This window comes from Poecile atricapillus, chromosome 2 (assembly GCF_030490865.1).
Source record: "Poecile atricapillus isolate bPoeAtr1 chromosome 2, bPoeAtr1.hap1, whole genome shotgun sequence".
Classification (NCBI taxonomy): domain Eukaryota; kingdom Metazoa; phylum Chordata; class Aves; order Passeriformes; family Paridae; genus Poecile; species Poecile atricapillus.
Genome location: NC_081250.1, coordinates 52,141,626 through 52,158,984, shown reverse-complemented (window position 1 = coordinate 52,158,984; position 17,359 = coordinate 52,141,626). Strand labels below are relative to the sequence as shown.

At 42.5% G+C, this 17,359-nt stretch overlaps 1 protein-coding gene across 1 annotated transcript in view; it reads right to left on the bottom strand.

Annotated features, from left to right (window-relative positions):
• Positions 1 to 1,886: 1,886 nt before the first annotated feature.
• LANCL2 (LanC like glutathione S-transferase 2) overlaps positions 1,887 to 17,359 on the bottom strand; it is a 32,839-nt gene continuing 17,366 nt past the window's right edge. Inside the window, exons 4-9 of the mRNA XM_058832261.1 lie at positions 17,089 to 17,236; positions 16,321 to 16,467; positions 12,470 to 12,652; positions 10,065 to 10,241; positions 6,749 to 6,821; positions 1,887 to 4,996 (exon numbers count right to left, since the gene is read on the bottom strand). Coding sequence (XP_058688244.1) covers positions 4,881 to 4,996; positions 6,749 to 6,821; positions 10,065 to 10,241; positions 12,470 to 12,652; positions 16,321 to 16,467; positions 17,089 to 17,236 — 844 coding nt within the window. The 3' untranslated portion in view covers positions 1,887 to 4,880. The remainder of the gene's footprint in view (positions 4,997 to 6,748; positions 6,822 to 10,064; positions 10,242 to 12,469; positions 12,653 to 16,320; positions 16,468 to 17,088; positions 17,237 to 17,359) is intronic.

Sequence of the window (17,359 nt, the reverse complement as noted above, 5' to 3'; positions counted from 1 at the left end):
CTGCATCCTCTCTCAAACACAAGAGAGATTTTGGTGCCCCGTTGATGAGGCAGGGTGGTGTTTTGACTGCAAAATAAGGTTGGTTGTCATGGCTGGGAGCCCTTGGGGATGTGTGGGGCACTCCCCTGCCCCTTCCCAGAGACAATGGACCAGTGTGCAGCTGACTCCCAGCTGGCCTTTGAGATATCATCTACCTCAGGAAGGTGATTTTTGCTGCTTTATGAGAAGAGGCACCATCAGGGACTCTTGGTTCACCTTGCTCTGGTGGGCCCTGTGTTTCATCACTGAGAAGTGATAATGTAGTAACAACTTTTTAAGGTTTGTGGGTGCTTTTCGCGTTGTTTTTTTCCCTTTGGAGCCTCTGTGACAGCTTACACTGCTGTAACAACCAACAGCTAGGACTCTACTTTTCCAAAGACGTATTCACACCATGTGAAGAAGCAAAGAAGGTATTCTTTCTTCCCTGCTTTAAAGAACACAACTCCAAAACCTCAGAAAGTTTAGCTTCATATACATATATCCAAAACATCACTTTTTGGCACACAGGTCAGCCAAGAAACCATAACACTTTTTCAGATAGCCTATCTTCTTTTTCTGATCTAACATTGCTAATTGAGTAGGTGAGCCAGGATGCCTTTGTAGGCCATGTGGCTGTGGGAGACCTCCCCTCGGATGATGCCCTGTCACCAGGAGCTGAGCTGCCTTACAGTTTGTACTATTTGGCAGGGAAACAACTACAGAGACACCATGCAGGGCAAAATCCAGCATGAGACAGCTTTTACAAAGCAACTGCTAGATAATAAGGCAATTAAAGATGAGAGGTGCAACTGGCAGCCACTGTTCCAAGCTGCCATGTGCTGCAAGGTGAAAGGGACAGCAGAGAAAGGCAGAGGGAACAGTGACAAGTTAAGCAGCCCTGCCTTCTTGCACAAATCTGTTATTTTAGCTTTACACAGTGAGAGAAGTCACAAGGATGGATGTCTCTTTACCTGTCCCACTCTGCTTCTCTCCTGCTGCCTAACTCTATCTTACCTAATAGCTACAAGCCACAATCCACTTGGTAGATGTCAAGGAGAAGCAGTGGTTTAAGGTCAGGTCCCTGTGCACAAATCACACTGGCCCTGACTGTGAATTGACATGAAAAGTGAACAGTTCACTAGGAAAGGCTGCTGCTGGGCAGGGCTCAGGCAGAACAATGGTGGCTAGCTGAGATGACACACAGCACACATACTTCTTCCCATGCATCTCTCATGGGCTGTTTAGATGTTAGAGATCTGCTGTGCTAGAGAAGCCCCCGTGCAGTTACCCACCTACACCTGAATTTGTACAAACTGTCTGCAGACCAGAACTGATCCTCTCCATCCAAAAAAAGAGGCAGTTTCTCTCAGTGGCCAAGATGGCCATGAGTGGCACAAGGGGCTTTGTGAAACAGAAATACTAACCCTTGCCTGCAACATACCTGATGTTTCCTTCTGTTAAAGCCTACCTAGAGGAACATTTCCAACTTCCTCAAAGCAGGGAAACAGCTGTTCTTCAGCTGGACAGAGATTTCATACATGTGTTTTTAAAACCAGTTCACCCTGAGTCTGGCTTTAGCTGCAAACTCTTCAACAGGATCTGTGTGGCCACAAAGGAAAGCAGAGATTTGCACTAAGCAATGTACACTAAAAATCACTTGGAAGCAGCAGCAGGGAAAGCACCTGCAATGCTAGGAAATGGGAAGGTCACAAAAAACCAATCTGCCCTCTTTCTGACATGTGTTTCATCCTGCAGGACTATGAGACAGGGAAGTAGCTCAGCAGTCAGATCAGTGGGACAGCTATCACCACAGTGCTGGAGGGAAGGAAGGAGAACCACAATGAAGAAAAAAATCAGACTGACACAAATTACCACCACATAGCTTAATCTTTACTAATAAAGCCAAAGAACAAAACATCAGCATTTTTTCCCTCTTTTTCTGCCCACAGAGCATTTCCATTTTAACACTACTGCTTTTTGCAACAGGTAGACTATTAAACACAGACAAAGCAAACCAGGGAATATTAAGACATTTTCTACATTTGTAGTTTGATGTAATTTCTGAAGTCAATGCCTTGGTGAAATGCACTTTTTCACCTACACACCATATCTTTCCTTAAGGGGCCACCTAGATAATCGCAATGCTGTGACGAACAGAAAGGAGGAGCCATGGGGAAAGTCACAGCAGGAAGATGAGGCAGCTGTACTGTGAAGATACTTCCCAGCTCGATACATTTCCAGTCTTAATTCCAAGAGGATTCTGCAGAGAAGGATGGTGCCAGGCCCCCCACCATGTCAGGAGGCTGGCTATGGTACAGAAGAGCAGGTAGCTGACTTGCTCATTATCTTGACAGGTACACTCCAGCATCTTGGGGATCTGCTCAGCATTCAGCTGTTCTGAGTATGTATATATCTCTGTATTTTTAAAACTTGCAGGTTTTAATTCCCTTTAAGCTCCAGCCAGCCAAACTCACCCCCCACAGGAGCCATTCCAAGCACAGTAGCCAAGGCCAATATACATATACTCACTGAATGAAAAACCTGCCAGCTGACCCCCTAAACAGTCCATACAACAGAGGCTTGGGGTTTGCCAGGGTGGCCAGTGTTTCCAGGTAGTTCCTGTAAGTGTGGTGGGCCCTTTCCTTGTTAAGACACTCAACATGCTCTGCAGTCACAGTGGAGGGGAAGGAACAAAGAGGTAGGGTGGGGGGTGATGTGAAATAGGATCAGAGCTGGCATCTACCTCTCTTAGTATTTCTCTGAGACTTCCTGGGCAAGTTTTCCTTCCTGGCTTTTCTATGGGCAGGACCAGGATCTACAGGCTGAATAAAGAAATAGAGTTAGCTCTTGGCATTCTTGGTGTGGAGGAATCCCTCATCGAGGTGGTCTCTGCTGGTACACTGTGCACTGCCTCTTGTGACCAGCTCTTCCTGTTCCTCACTGATCCCTCACATTAATAATTCTCTCTGTTCCTCACTTTCTGCTGCTCTGCTCCTGTTTTCTTCAGTCCAGCTGCTTGCCATGCAGCATTCCCCACTGCCTTTCAGCATTTTCCCCTATCCCTGGCTGCAGAAATGCAGCTGGGTTTGTTGCTCCCACATCACCTTCTGCCTTTGCCAGAGGGGTGGAAAAGTCCCTTGTGCTGCTCCCATGTTTTAATCGTACCTGACAGACCAGAAGAGGAGTTGCTACACTGTGACATTAAGCTGTGTGTGCACTGACACTGCCGCTGTTGTCTGGCAGAACTGAATAGGGAAATTATTAACATCCCAGGGGATTTGGCAACAAACACTGAAATGTGCTAAAGGAAGTCACCTGCAAGGTGACAAATCAAGACAGATTTATGCAGAAGCAACAATGCATCTCCAAGCCTAACCACAGACACTGGCACTCAGCAGATGGCCCACCGGTCTAAGATATCCTGATGCATGCCCAAAAGGTCAAACTCCGCCACCTGTCACACTCACACCTGACAGAAGATACCAATTAAAATCAGCACCTGAATGACAGAGCACAAGGAGACCTGGGGGAGGATGACCACAGAGCCTGAGTGACTGGGAGAGCACTACACTTTAGGTACTACCTGGACACAAAAGCCTGCTCTATGTTCCACTTTTCCCAAAACAATAGCCTGATACTCAGGAGCACCCGGAGGCAGGTCTAGTATTTCACAACCCCACCACACTACAGGGGGAAGCAAAGCACTAGCAGCAGCTAAGACTACAGGAAAAGAGCTTTTTCTGTGTGGATTTGAAGATGAAATATACTTCAATTACAGCCACTAGCAATGGCTTCATATTGCTCAATAATCCTCTGCAGCCTCCAAAAGCAGCTGGTATTTATCACTCCTGTAGTACTACATGGGAGAGCAGGGCCTGGAACAAATCACCACTTTGGTTCCACAGTAACAACCATCCACTGAGCTACCTGCATGAGAAGATTGCCATGGCACCTTCCTTGTTCATCTGTATAGAAGAGGCTGCAGGACAGGTTTATTCCAAATTGAGGTCCAGGAAAGGAGAAGCAGTTACACTGTCCAGGCTCTGCTGTTGGTGGTAGAGGTAAGTTAGTCCAAGTGATTCCACCTGCAGTTTAAGCTTGTGGCATGCGATGGGCCTTTGCAGCAGTGGGAAGAAGTATCACCACCCTCCTATAAGCACCTAACACACTAACCAGCTGCAGGTATCAAAGGGAACCTCTCTTTCAGACTTGCAACAAGCCTCCCACAACAGCAGCAAAAGACAAGTCATATCCCTTTCAACCTCCTAAGTTTCTGAAAACAGAAATGGCCTCATGCCTCTTCATCAAAACAGGCTGAGCTACACCAGCTTAGCTTGTAAGGACTGTGAAGAAAAAGGCAGAAAAAAAATGAACATAGAAACATTTTTCATCTCTTTTTAGAGCTGCCAGCACACCAGTGAAGCTGGGCACCGTCCTACTGCAAACTCTCTCTGCAGGTAACCACACTTCAGAAAGCAACACTGCTCTTGTGAGTCATGCACAAAGGTACAGGACGGAGATTCACACGGAGACCAGCTTTTGGCTAACAACAAAAGACTCAGATCAACACACAACACCAATAAACGTGCAGAGCATGGCAAAGACCTGAAGAAGACAAATACAATGGAAAAGAGAAAGTTCAAAACTTGACTTCTCTGGTCCTACATCTGAAGGTGTCACTTTAACAGAACGTAAGTGTGGCTTCTCCTGTTCATGCTCCAATGACTTCACGGTCCTTTGGGGCAGGAGGGGTGAGAAAAGGGCTTTATCCATCTGTCGGTTCAGCGTCAAGTTGGTTCGCTATCAGAGGCACTAAACAGTCTCATCTCTTTTGGCATCAGTTTCCTTTCAAAATGATCGTTTTAGCCATCCTGTTCCACTTTGTTTTCCCTCCTCTGAGGTCTAAGTTCAAATGCTGGAAACTGGGAAGTCTCCGGTACTGAAATGTCTGAGAGGAAGTGAATAGCTCCAGCCATGCCTAAAACATAATGAGAAGGAGATCTTTGTGCACATTAAATAAGCACAGCCAACAGCAAAGGCAACAGCACTCATTTGAACACCTCCCTCACTAGGATCTTTTTTACAAGAGGTGAACTTAGGCCCTATGGAAAGGCAAGTTCATCTCTACTTTGCCCAGGAAAATAAATTTTATTTGAAAAGATCAAAGGCAAGAACTAAGATGTCTCTGCTAACATCTCTTCAACAGAACAACCTCAATGCTATTTCAAATTAAGAAAAAGTTAATCCAAGCTTGGACTGTCCTTCATAGTTTGAGCCCCTCTTGCTTGTCATTTCACTGGTTAAAAGAAAAAGCCAAAACTTTACTGAACTTGTGAAGTATAGATTCATTTCCTCACTGTTGATGAAGAGGTCATCCAGAGCCCAAAGGGCAACACCCAACAGAACTCATAGGGTGACAAACAAGAGAGGCACAAGGAAATCATACAAACACAAGTTCAGTTTTACGATCAAGCAAAAATCCTATTTTATAAACAGCTATGCACATATAAAGGAACTTTTCTGAATTACAGTATCTGATGGAAACAAATCTTAGGACAATTCCATAAGATGTACATGCAACTTCTGTTCAAAGCATGCATATACAGGCAGAATTGGACAATTGCAAGCATAATTTTGGCTACAAAAACAAAGCCCAAGGTTAAGAGGTTTTTTTTTCCAATCTCAAATACAAGAAAAAATATATTTTTCTAAAAACATTCCAGACAATTAAAAACTCAAATAAAAGCTGTATGTTAGCATTAAAGCACAAATCATCCTGCTGTTCGCACTGTTTCACCTTCTCAACAAATTTCAAAGCTTTTATATACCAGACTGTATGCATGTTTTTTTCCCTCCCTACTAGAGCATGCAAGGGTGCTCTCAGAAATAAGAATACTTATGCTTTTCTCCTTTAAGCATTAAGACATTAACTTTGTATTTAGAAGGGCTGCATATAAACTCTGCTATCTTGTGTTCCTTCACGCCCTGGACTGTAAATTTGCAACTATCCCTGCTCGGCTGCTGTAATTTCAAATATCAGCGGCAGGTGGCACACCCGGCTCGTTGTTGATGGAGCAGCCTGAGCGCTACCTTAAATCCCACTATGGATATGTAATTCTTTGCTACTGATTCTGTAACGTGGATATAGGGAATAGAAAATAAGCTACGTTAAAAAAATACAAAGCTCTAGAAAAGTATCTGGTAACATCTTGGAATTTGCAGATAAGTCCCTGAGAACTCTGCACTGCTTTCCTGTTCAAGTGATTCGGGTTCATATTGAAACTACCTCTTCCTTGGTTGAGTATGGCAGCAGAGAAGGCCTAGTTCTGACAACTAGCAACTGGTTTGAGACGCCCTACCCACAGCTGCTCCCCTGCTCAGTCCCTCTGAAAAACCACCTGTGACAAAACTGTTGCCTGAACTTCTGTTTGCTTTAAACCAAGCTGCATCAGCACACCGAGAATTTTATTCTGAAGTAATACTGGCACTGTTTTACATTCAAACTTCTGAAAATAAACCAGGAGTGAAGTTGCAATAGTGAATGATTTTTCTTTGTCCTTGTCTACCCCCTGCCACCCTGCCTTCTTTTAGGCAGAGGTGGTGGTATGGGGGGGGGGGTTAATAGTGGAGGAACCCACCAAAGACTTCCCAACTCCTATGCATATGCCAAAATTGCAAGGATGCCCCTCTTTCCTGTAGTACAAAACTGTTTGCAACATCATCACTTTACCTTCAAAGAGGGAATAAGGTCGGTCAGGAATACGACATCCATGTGCACCATACTCCAAACACCATTCAGCAAACTGGGGAACACATTAAAAAATATTTTTATTCAAGATTTAAATGCAAGCTTGAGTATCTGAGTATAATTAATAGGTATAAAATGTGAATCAGTGTAAGCAGACATACAACATATAAATCACTGAGATCAATTTGTCCTACTTCAACCATGACAAGGCCACAATCAGGTTTTGAAATATGAGTGAGCATAGAGTGAGTTTCAGTTTCATTAACAGGTTGGCTTGACATCTGCTTTTTGTAAATGAACTCTGCTACACGCCAAGAAAAAATGCTGGCAGAACAGATATACTCAGTCAAAATTTTACTAATATTTTATCAGTCTCTTACCTCTCTTGGTGCTTAATTTATCCACAAACTTAGGACTTACAGCTGTTAATTGCATTTTGGTTTTCTTTCATTTCTGTGCACAGAGTAATTTGCACATTCTGTGCAAATTTAGAGTATTAAATCTTCAGCTGTCACTAGTGAGTTTTATTTGCTCTCCCCAAGCCTTGTGAAAAATCATTTTAAATACAGTTAGACAATTATGGTCACCAGTATTTTGTTGCAGGAGATGGATTACCATTAAAAAGAGTTAACATTGTCTTTCTCATGTTTGATCAGTACTGCTGCAGTAGCTACATTAGACACATTGACTTATGAACTACATCTGGATCAATTCAGTAAGTCGGGTACTTCTCCTTTATGGCTCCCCAGAGCAATAGAGGGGGCACAAATTCCCCTGGCATTTCTGTCCTTGGATGCAAACCACTGCTTGTTCAAAATACATACCTAGACTCCTGCAAAGCAAACAACTGAGAGGTCTCTCTGCTTCCCCTGCAATTTGGCCTAGCTGCTAGCAAACGCAATAGCATTACTAGAGTGCCTCAGCCATAGAGCTGGGGCTCTATGTGGTGTAAGCATGATCCCAGAGCCAGCTGTCTGTTCATTAGAAGGAAATGGGTGCTATCTCCTCTTCCTCCCCTCCCCACTCCATTCTGTTTAAGTATTTAGCGGGGGACAAACTTTTCTTCTCTTGATAGAGGTATGTGCATGTGTGTGAGTGTCTTCAAGAAACACAAGGAAAAACCACACACACAAACATTGTGATACACACTGTTATTAAGAACTGATTAAACACTTTTGGGCACCCTCTGGGTACAAATCTCCAAACTATGGTTTAATTCCTCTATGTAATCCTGTCTTAAATGTGAGGACCAGACATGTTTATGGCATGTTTCTAAGCTACAATCAATTCTTGCAACATCCACATTCAATTGCACACTAGCCTGTATTATTATTTCCAGCCTGGGAACTGCAACAGAAATTTAAAAAATGCACCCTAGGCTACTGAAACCCAACCATCACTTGCAAGTTCATAGCTTCTGCATAACCCAGATCCAGTAAGCCACAGTATCTTTATTTAACTGAAGGAAGGGAGGGGGACAGAGGGGAGAAGAAGAAGTATCTTAGGAAGACATCTGATACTATTTGTCACACAAACTGGGCATGCTTGCCACCAACAGTGGCAATCACAAGGCTGAACAGGGCTCAATGCAGTGTTACCTGGAGCCCAGGATGCCACAGCCACTCTCTCCTCTTACAGACAGCCAGCTAGGAGAGCCTCGGCCTCCTGGGAGCCTGTCTGATAAACTGAGAGGAAAACTGTGAAGATGAAAGTGTGAAGAACAAAACAGGGGTCTCCTCTATTCAAATTCTTGCGGGTCATTTGTGAAACAGTTTCATGGCTTTCATGAGGGAACCAAGGATTCCAGGCAAGACTCCTTCCCTAGACCTGATGTTTTAGGTGTGAAGAAGCACCCCTGGGAGGGAAGCCATCTCATTCTCTCAGTTAAATGCCTCTAGGTACCAACACAACTGCATGTCTGCTCCTCTGCTTGCTCTGGCTTGGAAAGAAAAGATTTCAGGAATGCCAGACAAGCAAATTCCTCTGCCTGTTTCAAGATTTCCCCTACAAGGGGATGCTGGAGATGCTGACTGGCAGAGTGGCTGCAAATCCGCTGCCTATGGTGGGCACATCCAGCGAATGGTCTTTGGCCACTGCATCACAACTTCCTTCTTAAAGGGATTTCAGGTATGTAACTAAGTCTCTTCCTTTTTCTGGCTTTGAGACAGATACATCTGCTTTTCTCTACCTAGGCTTGGACAAAGCCTGGGCTCTCTTGGGCCAGAAGCGCAGCACCAATAGGAGCTGCCAATGCTGCACAGAGCTGCAGAAGGTGTGACAGCATGGAGGATGAGAGGGAGAGTTGACAGCAGTGCTGCCAGCAATGCCTGCAGGGTGCTGTGGCTCACACATCAGCAGTGGGTCACTCCATGTGTAACAAAGTCACACGTGCTGTGGGAGTAACACGGTTTTATTTCACCCTCTAGGATGCAGTTATGCCTACAGATGTTCTCATAGCATGATGCTTTGGTAAATGTGAGACAAACAGCAGCTTTTTAAAGCTCTGCTGACAGAGGACAGGCCGAGTGTAGAGATGAATACAACAATTTTACATATGGCCAATATTCACAAAAGAACACCTAGGAAGCAACTCACCAAATTTCATTTGTAATAGTTTGTAAAAGGCCTCAGCTCAAAAGTTGTGTACACAATATGGAATCACATGTCAGTCAATTAAACTGGAAAAAAAATCCAACAAACCAACCCAAAGTCTTACAAGGTAAGGAAACAGGCAGAAGAAACCTTTTCCTTCAGTAACTGTTAGCACAGTCAAATTCCAATTCCAGTGGAAAAATTCTGAATGTGTTTTTCTAAAATTTGTATTCATAAAAAAACTCCAAGTGAGCAATTTAATAACTGTAATTCAGAGCTCTAAAAGCCCCAAACAGGCACCAGTATGAAAACAAATAATTACAAAAGACTACAAACAGTATTGCTTGGGGAGGACAGTGGATCTCTCAATGGAATAATTATCACCACATAACATCAGTCTGTTATTGTTCAGGCAGGCTAATTTTCAGGCTCTTATCTTCTTCTGAATACATTTAGTCCCTCCCCTCCTACAGAACATTTGTGTGTTTCACTCTGCTTATTAAGACTGTAATTGCCCCACACACACAGTTGAAGTCATCCAGTCAAAGTGTGAGTAGAAGTGGAGCAAATGATGGGCCCTGATATCCCACCCCATGCCCCAGCCAGCCCCAGTGCACATGAGCCCACTCCCACCCCAGTTTACCCTTGCACCGGCACTGGGGTGTGAAAGGGAGCAGTGATTTTGCTGGGATGCTGCAGAGCTCACCTTGCAAGCTCGGTAGAGGTACTTTCTGTCCTGAGTTAGGTTATAGAGAGACAAGAAGGAGTAGCCATTGCCAGCAGTACCATGGCAGATCCCATACCCTTTTCTCAACAAACCTCTCTGCCAGATGACATCGCTGCAATCCATAGCATCTTTCAAGTATTTATCCTCTTTAAAAGTCTATGGGATAAAAACAGAGAATAAACACACATCAATTGAAGTACTAATGAAAACAAAAGGAAGCTGCCCCTAAGAGATGTTTTGCTGTTTGTGTGGAGTTTTTGTAAAATTTATTTTTAATTTCAGTAATCCATTCTTCATAGACTTGTCCTTCTTCTCTTACTAAGTTGTTTCTCCCTTCCCTACATAGTAAAAGAAAAAACTTTTCAGGCTTTTGTTTCTGAAATCAGGACCCCAAAGAAAAAACTCACCTTGAGTTTTGAAGAGTATTTGAAGAGTATGTGGTCCTTTTTTCTTCATTTTCTATTCCCAAACCAGAATTTGAAAATACAGAAATGTGATGCTGCCTCCAAGAAATGTAAAACAGAATACTGGATATCAAATCTAGTCCTAAATTGCTGGTCTGGTCTTTGTGACTAATTCTTCCTGGTTACTCACTGTCTGCCTTCAATTCCAGGTCAAAAATGCCCAAGAACACCTCTTTGCATAGCACAGGACTCTCTGTCACAAATACAAGTCAGAACCCTACACTGCCTTTATGAGTAGTTGTGTATTTATATAGCATATACTCAGAAGCAGTAGTCAGTTTGAGCAAAGGAACACTTCTGCAAAGTTTATTGCAACTGAAATGCACTTTAAACAAAGAGGGCTCATCCAGAAAGAAGCAAACAAAAGCAAGTAATTTAACTGATTAACACCAGGAGGATTCCACTTTTATAAAGCCACTTTGTTGCTAACCTTTGTCACTTTACAGATCAACCAACAAACAAAACCCCAAACCAACAACAACAAACCCTACCAAAATAACCCCATCAAAACAAGCCTAATGCACTACTGTAGACTTAGTCCTTTGGAGATGGTAGCCACTGTCAAACTGTTTAATAAGATAATAGAAGCAACTAACATGCAAGATTCCTAAATTCACATGCACGATAAAGGAAGTGCCTCTCTCTGATCAGGGCTTGCCAGCTACTCAGCCCTAGCATTTTGAATTAAGGCCTGGCAACAGCATTTGATTTCCAGAACAAGCACTGCTGTCTATTATCACAAGTCCTGTGCCTGGTATGATATCATAGCCCACAAAACGTACACCGATTTTTTTCTTTCAGTGCTTCAAAAAGCAGAATATAAAGAATAATAGAAAAACATCATATGTTTCATCACCTTAAGCATAGAAAGAGGCCAAAAAGGACATTGCTAATCAGAACTTGGTCCTATCCCTCTCACCACCTGCAAAACATTTTGTGCTGGGGAAAGCATCACACTGACAAAGAAGGAGAGAGGGGAGAAGTGTTAAGTCAATCTCCTACCACAGTCCAAAGAAAAAGCAACTGCTGTTACATGCAGCAATGTTGTAAGAAATTTGAAGTTCACATTTCAGGTAGGAGCATGAGTAATTGTTCCATAAGCCAAGCCTGCTTTTCATCAGCCCACCCAGATGCCAACCAGGGAATCTGACAAGGAGGACTGTCAAAAGCAAGAATCAATTTGCATAAATTTAATTAAATGGCATACTTTCAAATGTCATGCAAATCAGAAGCACACAAGAAGACAGGTAGCAAACCTAGTTAAGAATGGAGAAAGGCCAACAGCAGGCTTGTGGTAGCTCAGCAGTTTTCTTTATGCCCTGGAAGGGGCCTGTGATCTTGGCTCTGACGTTGAGTTCTCAATATTTATATCTTAATAAAGGAGTAATTTATGGAAGACATTTTTTGGCAAGACACATGAACCTACACTCTTGAAAACCAACATAATTGTTAAAACTCTTGGGATGAAGATTCAAAGAATTTAGGTCAATGCTCTCACACCCAGGACTCTGATGCCAAATTGTTTAAATATATGTCTCTTTACCAAGATAGCCTAGTAACTGCTAGTGCCCGAGAAGCAATTTTACCCCTTATTTTCTCTTTAATATATACCAATGTAAGTATTCTTAGATTTTTAGGTGTCTAGCTTGCGGTTCTTGTTCAAAAGCCTAGATCTAGAAAGATACTAAATTAAAGCCTTATAAACAAACAGGCCTGCATATAAGACTCTCTGTAAAGACAAAAGTATATGTATATACATACGTATATATATTAGAGCTTGGTGCTAATTACACCAAGATTGTGGGTTTGATCCCCACATGGGCCACTCACTTAAGGGCTGGACTCTATGATCCTTGTGGGTCCCCTCCAGCCCAGAATATTCTGTGAATCTGTGAAATCTATGAACACAGAATGATTCACCTTATAAGCTTGCATGAGCATGTGGATGACTCCAGGGGCACCATGGCACCAGTGAACCAGTCTGTCAGTCTCATTGCTCAGCGATGATGGGTAATTCCCAGATCGGAATTTTTTATGACGCACATAGTCAATGCTTGGCTTCACCAGCTCTGTCAGGGTCTCCTGATCCACATTTGCAATTGGCTGAAGAAAACATAAAAATAAACATCACTAAACACATCAACAGAAGTAGTAACAAATTGCGTATCAACACTTAATTCTACAATCTGTTATCGAGTATCCTACATACGTGCCCTTGATCCAAATACTGTGAATCACATCCTACAGATTTAATTATTGCCTGCTTATTACACCCTTGTGAAGAACATTTTTTCAGTCATGGCAGTGACAAAAATTGGAGCACCAAGTTGTTACCTGTCTTACTGGAGGTGACACAGAAAGACTATGGAAGAACTGAGAACAGAGTATGAAGACTCCCTGACCTCTCTTTGTAAGTTAAAATAGGGAGAATACTTACAGAAAAAAGAGTTTTGTACATATGGTACTCATAATACACACTTCCAAACATACTGGGTTACACATTCTGTTTTAAAAATAACTATTTCCCAACAAATGAAGGATAGTGTATATAGCTGCACACCTGGCAAGAGATTTATGAAGGTTGAAGTTTTCCATCATAAACATAGCTCCCTGAAGCTATGGGCTATAAATCTGCATTTCCAATTTCAGAAGCAATAGCTACCTCACCAAATATCTAAACATCTTTGTACTACAAACTCATCCTTCAATTGAATTCCTTCAATTGCTCTTAAGAATTTTCTTCCTAGTTTTTTTGCTTAATTTACATCCTTGTCAAATCCTTGTAACTTAAGGTTTAGAAGCCAAGTAACTGTTGTGTCTTCAGTTGATCCTGGTTGGCATTCCCTTCACTACCAGCACATTTTCCACCATTTTAACTGCAGAGCTCTCTATTTTTACATAATCTATGTGACTTCTGGAATTTCTGCAAGCTGTGGGAACAACCACAGGCACTGGAGCCTATAGCAGCCTAATAACTGAGCTTATTTTTTTAAATAACTTGTCTTTATTACTGATTCAATATCATACAATTCCACTGTTTCCCACCAGCTCCAGCAGATTTGTATTCAACAGGGGAGCACATTCCTACAATTCAAAGTTTGACAGCCAAATTAAAGAAAACTTTCAATAGCTGTATTTTGAGTAACCTGAAGAAACCATAAACCCCTATTTCCCCTAAGCCAGAAAATCTCTGCCAGACTTCTATCTACCAGGGCCCTCAAGCAGACTCCAGCTCTACGCTTTTCTGAGTGGAACAGAAATGTTCATGCTGCTCATCAGAAGTACACCTGAATACAGAACAGCTTGTCATGAAAAACACCCCAAAGCTAATCAGCCCTCACTCAGAACCCTTCCTATGAGGTAGGGAGGCTTCACAGGAATGTTTGTTTTGAGGCTCTCCATTCTGCATGGCACTCCTGCAGAAGAAGGCAAAGAGGATGGGCACCAGCAATAAATGCCTTCAGTCTTGAGCTGTGCAAGGCAAGCTCAGCCCAGCGAGGAAATCCTTAGGAGGTAAATCCAAGAAGAGCAGAGCTCTTGACAAACCTCCTTACCTTGTGCTTCCAAGAAGCTTTGAGTACAAGTGAGTTTTTTGTCCAAGCTGCTAAGGTTCCCAGCACTTACTTCAAACAGTTAAAGAGTGACCTATAGGTGTGTGTCCTGAATCTCTGGCCAAGAGCAATGACATGCAAACAGACACTTTCACTTCAGGGTTAGTAAAAGGACCTTGGAGTAGGGATTTCCTACTAGCACTTCAAAATTCCCCCTTTACCTCCTGGATGAGTTATTTAACATGGCTAAGCTCTTACTCTTCCAGTAGCCTGTAAATAACCCCAGCAACACGTGCTTTCTCCAGTTTAAGAAGTATTTGGACAATGCTCTGGGCACATTGTGTGATTCTTGGGGTGTTCTGTGCAGGGCCAGGAGCTGGACTTGATGATCTTGATGTGTCCTTTCCAATTCAGCATATTCTGTGATTCTATGATATAGGTGTCAAAAAGGAATTAGCCTCAGTAACCTTCACATCTCAGGTGCGATGTTAAACACCTTTTTTTTCTTATTAAATAACCACTCAACAAACCATCTCTTGAATTCTTTGATGAAAATACAGCAAAATTCACCCCATTTGGTGTGGGAGGGATGGGGAAAGGATGGGACTCTGATATGCCATCTACTTCTGCAGTGGATGACTCAATTTTGCATGACTCACAATATTTAACATACAGTGAAAAGATGGTAATCTAATGCTGCATAAACAATGCCTTTCTGGTAATTCTTAAAAGCAGCAATTACATGTAAAGGAAAAATAACTAGGATTTTAATATGTAGACAGAATAGCTTCTGCTCAAATCAAAAAGCATTGTGCAATTATTTCTGCTATGAGCCTTAAATAGTAAATGAAGGATAGAGCCTTTAAAGAGCCTTCTTCAGAAGACTAGATGTTTCTCTGAAACTCAAGCACTACCAGGGGAAGAAAAATGGAAGCCAGAAAGTTGAAGGAAGCAGAAGGGGGTGGACAACCTTGTTGAAGAAAGCAGTAGGTAAAGATAGGAGCACAGTAAATCAGAGCAGCCTAAGGCCCCAGTGGGATGGTCGCTGCAGAAAATGCATGTAGTGAGGTTAAGACACACCCCAGGTAGCAGAGCAGTAGCTACTCCTATAGCAAAGTCAGTTGGTTTAACCACAGCTGCTGGTGGAAGTGGTGTAAGGTAATCTTAAACGCAGCATTTTGGCTAAGCAAGGAATGGCTGAGCAGTGGCAGCACCAAATACCAGCTCAATTGCTTCTGCAGAGAACATTGGTACACAGCTGCAGACTGTAAGGATGTACAGTCCTTCCATTTGCCTGAAGAAAACTCATTCTGCATGAGCTGGGAAGGAAATTGATATTTACAAAGATGTACAGGCTGGCAGTGGCACCTTCAAAAACCAGAAACAGGTGCAATGAAGTTTTGCAGCTCTATGGCAATCTTCTATAATGAATCTTAAGGCTCTTTTCTCAGGCTGTAGAAGTAAGATATGTAAGTCTGTTTGGAAAAACACCATAATCCTATTGCAAATCTTAGGGCAGGGGGAATTGATCTAAGTGTGGGAAAGAGGAGGTTTACAGAAGAGAGGAATCTCACTAAGGAAAACAGAAAGAGGAAAGCAGGAGTCATAAATACACTAAAAGAACATCAGACTTTTGTGTGAGAAATAGGGGAGCTAAGGAAGAAGAAAAACATCTAAATAATAAAAGCATACTGAAGACTAATATGTGATTAACGATAGTCTTCCAAAAGCACCAAGACAGTGGGGAAAAAAAAATCACTAGAGAAGTGAGGAAGGGAGGCATCAGCAGTGCAATCATTTAAAAACAGCAAAAAATTGAAGAGTGATGGATAGTAAGTGAATTTTTAGCTGTTCTAATTGCAGGCACCAGAAGAAGTAAGTATGAAGATAAGAGAAAGAACTTCACTGTCTTCACTGAGGACAAGAAACTGGACTCTGAAAAGCTGGTGCTCTGAACCACAACTCAAGAGTTAATTCATTCTAATGTGATATCCTAGTTACAGTTTTTCATTCTAATGTGATAATATCCTAGTTACAGTTTTCTGTTATCAAAGCCTTACGCAGCATCTCTGCACAGTTCTGTGCCTCAGTCTAACTCCAAATTGTGAGACTCTGATCCAGCACAACACTGCACATGCATGAAAACTGAAGATAAGATCCTGTGATGCAAAACAAAAAAATCACTGCTACTTCACCCCAGCCAGCAGAAGATGTTCTTACCTGCATGAGCATGTAATAGATCCCAGCCACTCCATGGGCTGCTCCAACGTACTGCTTCCTGTGCCACTGGTACAACAGAGGACAACGGTCTGTTTTCCGCTCCTCTTTTGAAAAGTTTTTCCCCGACTCAATAATAGCATCTATTACCTAAGAAAAAGAACACACCTGATCACCTGTGTTGCTTACTTTGATTCAGAGGGTTTTCTTCCACATGACTAAATCCACAAGAAACAATAAGCCACAACACAGTGGTAGGAAACAATTTTCAATTCATTTGGATTTGAGTGTTGAGGAAGAAAAGGTATTTTCCTTAATGATGAAATCACTACTATTTTAAGAGTAGAAATTTAATCTATCAATATTTCTAATTACTTCTTTTCACCCTTGGCTCCTCTGGTTCTGGTATCTGCAGAACAGTCATGCATGTTCTCCACATTGAATTCCCTTTCTTTTGACTTAAGATACTTCCACACTTCTGTCTTAAGGTTTTGGGGTTTTTTTGTATCAATGTCTCAAGTGGCCAAACCTAGTTACATATTGACCTATTTCTGGGCTGGACACAGATCCACCCACACTGGCCTGTCCCAGCCCCAGCTGGGCAGTAGGGAAAGTGGGGAAGAGATGGGATGGGCAGATGAGAATGGATTCCCAATTCTAGGTCCCTCTTCTCTCCAGCATCCCTGTCTTAAATTGTTTGAAATATGAACGAGAGTGATCCCAGTTCAACCTCACTGATACTGTGATGCTGGAGAGAGAAAAGTGTCTTACCTCTTTAATAACAGACTGTGGGACAGTGTCTGGACCGATTTCAGTATTCAGGTACAGCAAGGCATACAGGTAACCTGCTCTGCCATAGAGCAGCTCATCTGGAAGTTCAGAATCCGTGCTGATGACAGTCCTTTGGAGTTGCAACAACCTGCATCAGACAAGGATGGTGGTGAGAGAGAGTATCTTCCGTGGAAGATGGCTTGTACAATGCACGCTGGATTGTGCATTGTACAAACTATTGATCCAACCAGAAGCAGAACAAATGGTGAAG